This window comes from Sinocyclocheilus grahami, unplaced genomic scaffold, assembly GCF_001515645.1.
Source record: "Sinocyclocheilus grahami isolate Dianchi unplaced genomic scaffold, SAMN03320097.WGS_v1.1 scaffold356.1, whole genome shotgun sequence".
NCBI lineage: Eukaryota > Metazoa > Chordata > Actinopteri > Cypriniformes > Cyprinidae > Sinocyclocheilus > Sinocyclocheilus grahami.
The window spans coordinates 423,262-432,441 of record NW_015505535.1 but is presented as its reverse complement, the minus strand read 5'-3'; the positions used below and the strand labels follow the sequence as shown (position 1 = coordinate 432,441).

Sequence of the window (9,180 nt, the reverse complement as noted above, 5' to 3'; positions counted from 1 at the left end):
TATAGCAAACGTTTCCATGTTGTCCCTGTTTTTTAGGATTGAAATCAATGTAAGGTATTCACTAAATCCTATTTGTAATACTTTTATCCTAAAAAAAGGCTCAATATAAAGAAATGTATCTAAATTATACATGCACTTTGAACAAATGCAAACATCACACAATTATACATACAGTAAAAAAAAAAAGGACAACCACTACAAAAATAAATTTAAGTGCCAAGGAGTCTCTAATACTGTCTATGTACAGCATTACTTCAGTTAACAAAACCATAAAGCTTTTTTATTTGTAAATCGAATTTATGAATGTGAAACTTTTGAATTTGGTCAAAATGAAAGTAAATTAATTTAAAAAGTTTTAAAATCTACTATAGGATGATCAGTGAAAGCAAAAGGTAAATTTTCTCAGAAAAGTGAGAGAACAGTTTTGAATACTGCATATCATTTCTTTTTTTTATTGATAAAATATTTCGGTCAATAATGATTTGCCAGATAAACAAACTATCTGTTATGTTTCAATCCAGGTAATACAAAGTAGGACAAGAAAGTTCTCAATTTTTAAAGATTTATTCAAATCCATAAGCAAGCCAACATAGCCAGGCGTTACAGGATTGGCAGCAGGTGCAACACACTTCCATTCTTACTCTGCACCTTTTATAGGTAACTATCTATCTAGCTAAGAAATTGTCTTGTGCAGGAAAGCTATCCTGGTCCAATAAGAAGGAACTATATTGTTCAACATCTAAATAAGAAATCAGTTAATGAATTTAGATACAAATATTTGTTATTTCCTCTTCCACCAAAATATAAAGAAGTGCACTTTAAAATGTGGTACGATATTTATCCTGCTAAGGAATTTCTGAGATTAAGATTTAATGTGGATTGTAATATTTGTCAATTTTGTAATAATGATGTAGAAACTGTTGAACACTTATTTGTCCATCGTTTTGGACTGAAGTATGGAATTGGATTAAACAAAGAATGTCTATTTTTCCATCTATTACTTGGGACATGTTGAAATTTGGAGTTCTTTTGGAGGACAAAAGTGTAGACTTTGTAGTCAATTGTTTACTCCTCATATTAAAATACTTTATTCACAAATGTAAAGTTCTGAAAACAGCACCCCAGTTTAATGTCTTTAAAAAGGAGCTTGCCATGTATACAGAGGTCCTGAAAATTATGAGAAGTGATAAAGCCAAGAAATGATTTGATTTGTTTAATAAGTGTGATTTTGTTTAATCCCCTACATTGTTTATGGGTGCATTAATTAATTTGATTTTATTCTGATTAATGTCTTGTATGATGGTTTATTTCTGTGTTATAGTATGATTAATATAAATGTCTCAGTCTTGGTTATGTTAGCCTATTTTGTTCTGTAATGATGCTTGAAATGCAAAAAAAAAAAAAAAAACTATCCATCTAGCTAGCTAGCCATCATGCGCAAATATTGCGCAGTCTTGATGCATGCCGTGCAAGGGGACGAATGCGTCATCATGTTGCGACGAGAAACGTTATTCTAACGTGGCGCTTTATATCAAAGCAAATTTAAAAACACGGGCTGAAGAAATATTTGCTCATTTTTAATATATATGTACGTGTGTGGGAACAAAGTGCGCATACACAGAATTCTGTCAGGTAAGAAACTTTAAAACATTTATTTGGAGAGATGTTGATGTGTAATTGATTTGAATCCGTTATGCTTTTGTGAAGATTTAAACTTTTATCAACATTAGACTCAATTATTAAAGATGACTTTTCCCCCCCTTTTAATTGCAGATCTGAACATTAATACCAATGCAATCTACCTCGGTAAATTAGCTGTTCATGGATCCTGTAGTTAGACGTAAAATCCCAGCGTGCGTTCGTTCATTACTCACTGATATTGCACCGAAGGAGGAGAAGCACCTCAGCGACTGGCCTGAAACAGACTCTGAATCAATTACCACCAAAGATGGGATCGCGCTCCCCCAAAGAGGGACTTCTGAAGCTCTCCTGACACCTGCTGATGGGACAGAGGGTGAAACTACTGCACCATCAGTCAAACCATGTGGGCTTTGCTTATCCAAACCCTCCTGTTACACTTGCCCGAGGTGTAACGTCCCATATTGCGGCCTGGCTTGTTACAGGAGTCAGAATCACTCCTCATGCTCAGAGGAGTTTTATAAAGAGTCTGTGCTGCAGGAGCTGAAATCCCAAGGTGTCTCAGATGAGGAGGGGAAAAGCAAGATGCAGGACATTCTGCTCCGGCTCAGACAGAGTGCAGAGAGCGAGGGAGGAATGGAGAGTTTATTAAGAAACCTGGGAGAAGATGAAACTAGTGTGACCGAAAAAGACGCACATGCTTTGGAGCTGCTTTCTCGGTTAGCAGAGATTCAATCTAGTGGGGATGAAACAAGTCATGAGGCACAAGAAATACTAGCAGAACTCCGAGATATTGAAGACGGGAGTGATGAAGAGGAAACTGATTTAGCTGAGAAGTTAGCAGGCCTGGATGTTGACTCTCTTTCAGAGGATGAACTCTGGTCGTTGTTGTCAGCCCAGCAAAAGGAGAAATTTGAGAGACTGGTGAAAGAAGGTGGCATTGGTGGACTGGTTGTCCTGTGGAGCCCCTGGTGGGAACGGCATGAGAAAGATACTAAAGCACTTATCAAGGAACTTCAGTCTGAGAATGATAAAGAAATGCACAATATGAATGATAAAAAAGACAGAAAAATTAAGAAAGTCAGTAGCAATAAAGTAAAATCGGACAAATCACTAAAAAGCTCAATCCCACCAATAAGTGCCAAAATCCCTCCTCTTCACACACTATCTTCAAACCCATCTCCTCTAGTGCGGTACAACCTGATCAGTGCTCTTTATGGATACACCTTCTCGCTGTGTCTCTATAATGGAGACGTCTCAGAGATGTTGCTCGAGTTCTGTCAGGTGGTGCTTGCCATCTCAGAGGGTTTGGGTGGCGGACAGGTCTTCAACTCCGTCTCGGAGGCTCTCGACGCTGGAATGAGAGCTGTATCTGCAGGAGGATACTTTGATCGCGAGGACCCTTTAGCTCCACTTCGAGCTGTGGAAGCGGTGGCTCATATTCTGACTGGAGCGAGCAGAGAGGACGCTGTGGGATATTCTCTGTCCGCTCTGTCCCAGCTGCGCACCGCTTTGAGCAAGGCAAAGGCTTCTGTTCCTAAGGAAGATGAGCAGATGAGGCGGATGTATTTTCAAGCTGGAAAGAAGTGCGAGTTTCTTCAGTCTTGGTTGAAAGAGAATCCCAAAGTTTTGAGGAGTCTTGCAGGATGTGTGTGGATGGACCATGAGAGAAGGGAGATGGAGAGGATGAGATTAGAAGGAGAGAAGAAATGTTTGGAAAAGGGATGGGAAAAAAGAAAAGGCGCTTTGATAGAAGAAATTTAATTTAAAATAAAATCGTTTGTATTGCAGGTATTTGTGTCTGAAGAATAAAAAAAAAAATGTGTTGAGCCTTTAAATGTCATTAATGCTGCAGTCCACACTTGAAGATTCTACTGAACACTGATGATAATAAAAAAATGTGTAATAATACATTACAATATATTTTTCATTTTTTAAAAACATCTGAATGAATAGAAAGCAATGTTATGATGCAAATAAAAACAATATATGCCATATCTTTTGTTATGTCCAGTTCTCTGCACTGATGAGGACACATCCACTGGTTGAACACATCAGTCTATATTAATAAATGTACGGGATTATTCTATAGGGCACTCGTCTGCAGTACGTGTCCCAGGCCAGTCCGTATTTGGCTCTGCATTGTTTCTCATCTCTGGCCTCTCGGTGGATGAGCAGAATGGTGAAATATATGACATAGAAGTAAGGCAGAATATGCAACATTCCTAAGAAAAAAAGTTGGAATAAACAACTGATTAAATTATACTGCAATTATGATTTGATGACTTTTGATTGGCTATTGGGCTAATTTTGTTACCTAGACCTGGCAACCCTGGTCTGTGTAAAAATCATTATCATGCAGGAGTGTTCAAGGAATGATAACTATCATCAGTTCAAATCATTTGCTGATCACTTACCACAAGGCAGGGACCACGCCAGAGCCATGAGAAGGTCCCCCAGGTAGTTTGGATGCCTGACAAACCCCCACCACCCTGAAACCAAGAGACGCTTTCCTGTTGCAGTGGCGATAGTTTCCAGCTCTACAAGTGAAAAGAAAGGATGAGAAAATTCATAATTTATGCTATTCTGGAAGCCATAATTTGGTCTCCAGTTAGAAATTCACCCTTCATTTTAGATCCCGATAAAATTCTAAAACAATGTTCACTAAATACAAACTAAAAGTTGGTAGCATAACAAAAAACACGTGATTACTAACGCGATACACTTTTATTTGTGGGGTCTCTTCTGAACTGATTTTTCTGAGAGTTGGATTTCCGGAAAATGTAATAACCAATTCCTGCAAAAGATTCAAAATAGGAGAGTTAGAAAATGTTATACATTCAGATTGCTGCAAAACAGGCTGTAGATTACCATTTAGAAGAATAATCCCCGCTGCTCCAAGAGTACTAAGTGACTGTGGGTGCACAACCAGAAACATGGCCTGAAGACCATACGTGAAGGGAACCCAAGCCAGGTCGCCAAACGCCAACATGAACCCAAATCCATCATGCACAATGTCCATAGTAGTAAGCACAGCCTCCTGCAGACACAAGGAAAATGGTAATGTTGTGTGTATTTGGAACTCAGTCTATATTAATACATGTATGTATATATTTTCAGAATAGGCTAGTTTTCTCATACTTCATTCCACAGAGCATCTGTCACATAGAGGAGCTGGAAGCCGTTGACAAGCAGCATGGCAAGAGATGGAGAGCCTCTCAGGTCTACTTCTTTCATTAACATCCCCAGGTTTATTACCACCTGAAAAACAACAATGCAAAAGAGAAAAAGTGGGTAAAAATACTTTGGTGTTTCAGATTAGATATCAGCATATTAGAATGATATCTGAAGCATCATGTGACACTGAAGACTGGAGTAATGATGCTGAAAATTCAGCTTTTTATCACAGGAACAAATTACATTTTAAAATGTAATGTTTAAAATGGTAAATATAAAATTTTAATAATATTGAACAATATTACTGTTTAAATAATAACCCCAAACGTTTTAAACAATAGCATATATATTTACATGTCCATGTATACATCTGTTGAGACTCTTACCCAGCCTATTAATCCAGGTCTTAGTTCACAAAAATATTTCAAGTCGAAATCTCCAATCCGAGGGTTGAGCTCTCGGCCCATGAAGAAGTCATACAGAGGATTTCCTACAAATCACAATGTAACTGCATTGACAAATACTTCGAAGAGACTTCAAAGTAGAAGCATATCTGGAATATCTGACAATGATCTGTAAATATTAGGACTTCTTATCTCACCCGTGTTTCCTCCAAGTGATAAAGCATGCTGAGGTGCCCAGAAAGAGCGGATATACAGGTACATAGACAGCAGGTAGGACACACCGATGGCACATACAGCCAGAGGCAAAATCAGCTCAAACAGATACCCGAGTGGCATTCCCAGCCAAAGACATACTAGCAACAGGACAGCAGTAATGCTCAGGGCATGGAAACCTAAGAAATAAAGATGTGAAAATCACAATCATATCTACAAAGATAAACATATACACTACCTTTCAAAAGGTTTAGAAATGTTTTAGTTTAATACTAAGCAGCACAACTGTTTTCAACATTGATAATGACAAGAAATGTTTCTTGAGCACCAAATCAGTATATTAGAATGATTGCTGAAGGATCATGTGACACCGAAGACTGGAGTAATGATGCTGAAAATTCAGTTTTGCCATCACAGGAATAAATTACATTTTAAAATGTATTCAAATAGAAAACAGTTCATTTAAATTGTAATAATATTTCACAATATTACTGTTTTTACTGTATTTTTGATCAAATAAATGCGGCCTTAGTAAAAATAGGAAACTTCCTTCAAAATCTTACTAGCCCTAAACATTTTAACGGTAGTGTACATGTATTTATATTTTCTCCTGATAATTTAAGATGATTAATATTTAAATTAAGCAATCAAGCGTATTATTTTTCTTTAGAACTTTACTAATATATATTATGTTTTTTTACTTAACCTTTAAATTTTTTTGTAAAAATGCAGTCTTGAATTATGAAACTATGCTAAACTTAAATGAACAAAGAAATGAAGCACTGTCCAGATATAAGGAGAAACTAGAGTTTACTGACAAATGGAATTTGAACTCTACTTTGTATATAATAGGTGGTTTGTAAAACCAAGGACAAGAGGTAAAAAGTTACCATGTCAACAAAGACTATCCTGTTTAATTTGTGTCAAAGACATTAAAAATGTATTATTAGCATTATTTGTATAACATTACAAACAGGTAGACAGCATGTATTACCATTAATGGCATATTTCAGTCTGGATCCATCTCTGAGGACTAATCCTTCAGAAACCTGTTAACAAATAAATCAGTGAAATATCTGACATACTCGCTTCAGAAAATAAACTCATTTGTCTTTCAAAGAAACGTATGATACACTATCTCACCTTCCCTATGGGCAGTAGATAGAGAAAACTCTGCAGGGTGATCCAACCTACAATCAGAACTGCGGCCAAAGGGTCCCATAAGTGTGCTGCGGGGGGTAAAGGAGGAGGCCACTGCAGGACACTGGCTGCTGGAGACCGACACACACTCAGCAGGTACAGAACCGTCAGAGGCAGGAACACAGGGATGCAGGTGGCACCTGGACAGGTGAGGTGGACAAATTAACTCATATGACACAGAAGCCACAAATAGCCACACAGTGAATAAATCACTACACATACACAAACATAAGCATATATACAAAAAATAAATAAAATGGTAGCTCACCAAGAGCACCTCCAAATTCCCTTTCAGCTGAATGTGTTGCTTTGTGCTTGTTAGGCTTCATTTTGCCTGTTTGAGACAAAGATGAGGCCTTAGCATGCTTGGCAAAACAAATATAGTACACAAGAATAATGTATTATTTAAATTTCAGTGCGTTTGTTAATGCAGTAGTTGTGTAGTATACGCGTTTGTAACGTCATGATTATATTCACACTTCATGGAATCAACCAAATAACCCTGTAGTAACTTATTAATATATACATAAAATATATATAGCGTATTTTTCTCTTACCTGTTTCCCACAAACTTGCTGTTACATTGTATGGACACCGCTCATCATCACTGTAGATGTCCGAGTAGGTGAAGCCTGAGATCAGAACACGCTGTTTGCCTTTGCGCCATCTGACCAATCAGCGCGTACCGCTGCTATCAGAAGAGTGGGGAGAGACAACCAGGGAACCAATCAGAATCAAAGACGAGCGGATGAAACCGCCCCCGATGCCTTCCTGACCAATGGCGATAGCGTCTGTTCTGGCTTCATATTACAGGGCATTCAATAACAACAGAGGTAAGGATGCGGACAATGTACATTACGTTTATTAAATATACACTATCCAGTTAATGCAGATTGAACAGCTTTCAGAAATCAACAATAAAATAAACTTTTTTAAACATGCCGATTTGGTTTTTATAGACAGAACATCTTACCTATAATATACAGTGATTAGTTATTAAATAAATGGCTTATCGTTTCGTTCATTGTATGTTGTGTTCATTTTGGGACTTTGACAAGAGACAATAATATTTCAGCTTTTAGCAGCCAATGTCCACACACTCATAGCCTTTGATTAAATGAAGGTTAAAAAAAACTTTGTGATTTCAATCCATCTAAAATAGGGTTCAATCGGAGTTCACTGACCTTTTATTAATTGTTCAAGTGACTTCACTGAAATTGATACTCCATCAGTTACATAAAATGACGGTAAATATAAGTATTGTCCAACAGTTGAGTTCAGTTTCAGTTATGTGCAAACTTGTTTGCCTATTTAAGGAAAAACACCCACTCTACCCCCTCTCACAGATGACCTCAATGACACTTTGCTCCATTGGAGACGGGTCCAGGCAACGATGGGCGGCACTACCCACAATCTCATCCAACAGGAAGTGCACTAGGTTCTCATCAGACACAAACCGCCACAGGTACATCTGCAAGTAGTGGCAGTCCACCTGGATTTGCTGCAGTCCGTATCTGCCAAACGTACGGAGACGGACACATTCGAGGAATGTCTTCAGACTTATCTTAATGATGCCAGTTAGCACAGAGACCTAGGATAAGATAGAAAACTGGTCATACAGACTGAAAAAATATTATAACATACATGCATACATACATATATATACAGTCATGGCCAAAAGTTTCGGCAGTGACATACATTTTGTGTTTTGCAAAGTCTGCTGCTTAAGCTGTTGTGGTGTTCATTCACATTGTTTCTAGATTATTGTGTAGATTGATCAGATGCATTTTAAATAATAGCTTCATTGGCCAAAAAATGAACTTTTCACAAAAAAACAAATTTCACTGTTTTTTGATCCTGACACAAAATGACCAGCTAACATTAATTGACTAATCATATCAGCAGCACATGTGAAAGTGTGAATGAGTACTAGTGAGGTTAATCACTATCATACTAATTAGATTGTAAGAGCAGACTGATTGCTATAGAAAGAGGGAAGAAGTGCTTCCAATCATTGTGTTCTTGTTAGCAATGTTACCTCCAAAGAAACACGTGCAGCCATCATCACTTTGCATCAAAATGGCCTCACATGCAAGAAAATTCCTACAAAGAATATTGCACCTGAAAGACCCATTTACTGGATCATCAAGAACTTCAAGGAGAGAGGTTCGACTGCAGTGAAGAAGTCTTCAGGACGTCCCAGTGTCCAGCAAGCGCCAGGACTGTCTCCTCCTGAGGAGTCAGCTACAGAATCGTACCGTCTCCTCCTGAGGAGTCATCAACGGAATCGTGTCTCCAGCAGTGCAGAGCTTGCTCAGGAATGGCAGCAGGTTGGTGTGAGAGCATCTGCACGCACAGTGAGGCCAAGACTTTTGGACAACGGCCTGGAGTCAAGAAGGGCAGCAAAGAAGCCACTTCTCTCCAAGAAAAATGTCAAGGACAGACTGAAATTCTGCAGGAAGTACAAGGATTGGACAACAGAAGACTGGTGCAAAGTTATTTCCTCTGATGAAGCGCCCTTCCGACTGTTTGGGACATCTGGAAAATC

At 38.1% G+C, this 9,180-nt stretch overlaps 3 protein-coding genes across 5 annotated transcripts in view; 1 reads left to right on the top strand and 2 right to left on the bottom strand.

Annotated features, from left to right (window-relative positions):
- znhit2 (zinc finger, HIT-type containing 2) overlaps positions 1-3,575 on the top strand; it is a 4,054-nt gene extending 479 nt beyond the window's left edge. The window contains exons 1-3 of one of the 2 annotated variants that reach the window (XM_016229696.1): positions 576-683; positions 1,429-1,632; positions 1,774-3,575. In XM_016229696.1, coding sequence (XP_016085182.1) covers positions 1,822-3,402 — 1,581 coding nt within the window. In that variant the 5' untranslated portion in view covers positions 576-683; positions 1,429-1,632; positions 1,774-1,821 and the 3' untranslated portion in view covers positions 3,403-3,575. Of the gene's footprint in view, positions 1-575; positions 684-1,428; positions 1,633-1,773 lie in introns of those variants that run through there. The other variant, XM_016229697.1, reaches the window with a different exon arrangement.
- tm7sf2 (transmembrane 7 superfamily member 2) lies at positions 3,571-7,285 on the bottom strand. Of its 2 annotated transcripts, none has more exons than XM_016229698.1 (11): positions 7,190-7,285; positions 6,901-6,966; positions 6,576-6,772; positions 6,427-6,481; positions 5,417-5,611; positions 5,202-5,305; positions 4,780-4,899; positions 4,510-4,678; positions 4,355-4,435; positions 4,056-4,178; positions 3,571-3,863 (listed from the first exon to the last, which is right to left on the bottom strand). In XM_016229698.1, exons 2-11 carry the CDS (start codon positions 6,959-6,961, stop codon positions 3,703-3,705), a joined length of 1,266 nt encoding a protein of 421 aa, XP_016085184.1. In that variant the 5' UTR covers positions 6,962-6,966; positions 7,190-7,285; the 3' UTR covers positions 3,571-3,702. The 2 variants fall into 2 exon arrangements, with proteins under 2 accessions (XP_016085184.1, XP_016085185.1); XM_016229699.1 differs by having other exon boundaries at positions 7,209-7,284.
- Positions 7,286-7,561: 276 nt separating this feature from the next.
- Positions 7,562-9,180, bottom strand: part of LOC107548861 (vacuolar protein sorting-associated protein 51 homolog) — a 9,912-nt gene continuing 8,293 nt past the window's right edge. Inside the window, exon 11 of the mRNA XM_016229695.1 lies at positions 7,562-8,223. Within this exon, the coding sequence (XP_016085181.1) occupies positions 7,963-8,223 (261 nt within the window). The 3' untranslated portion in view covers positions 7,562-7,962. The remainder of the gene's footprint in view (positions 8,224-9,180) is intronic.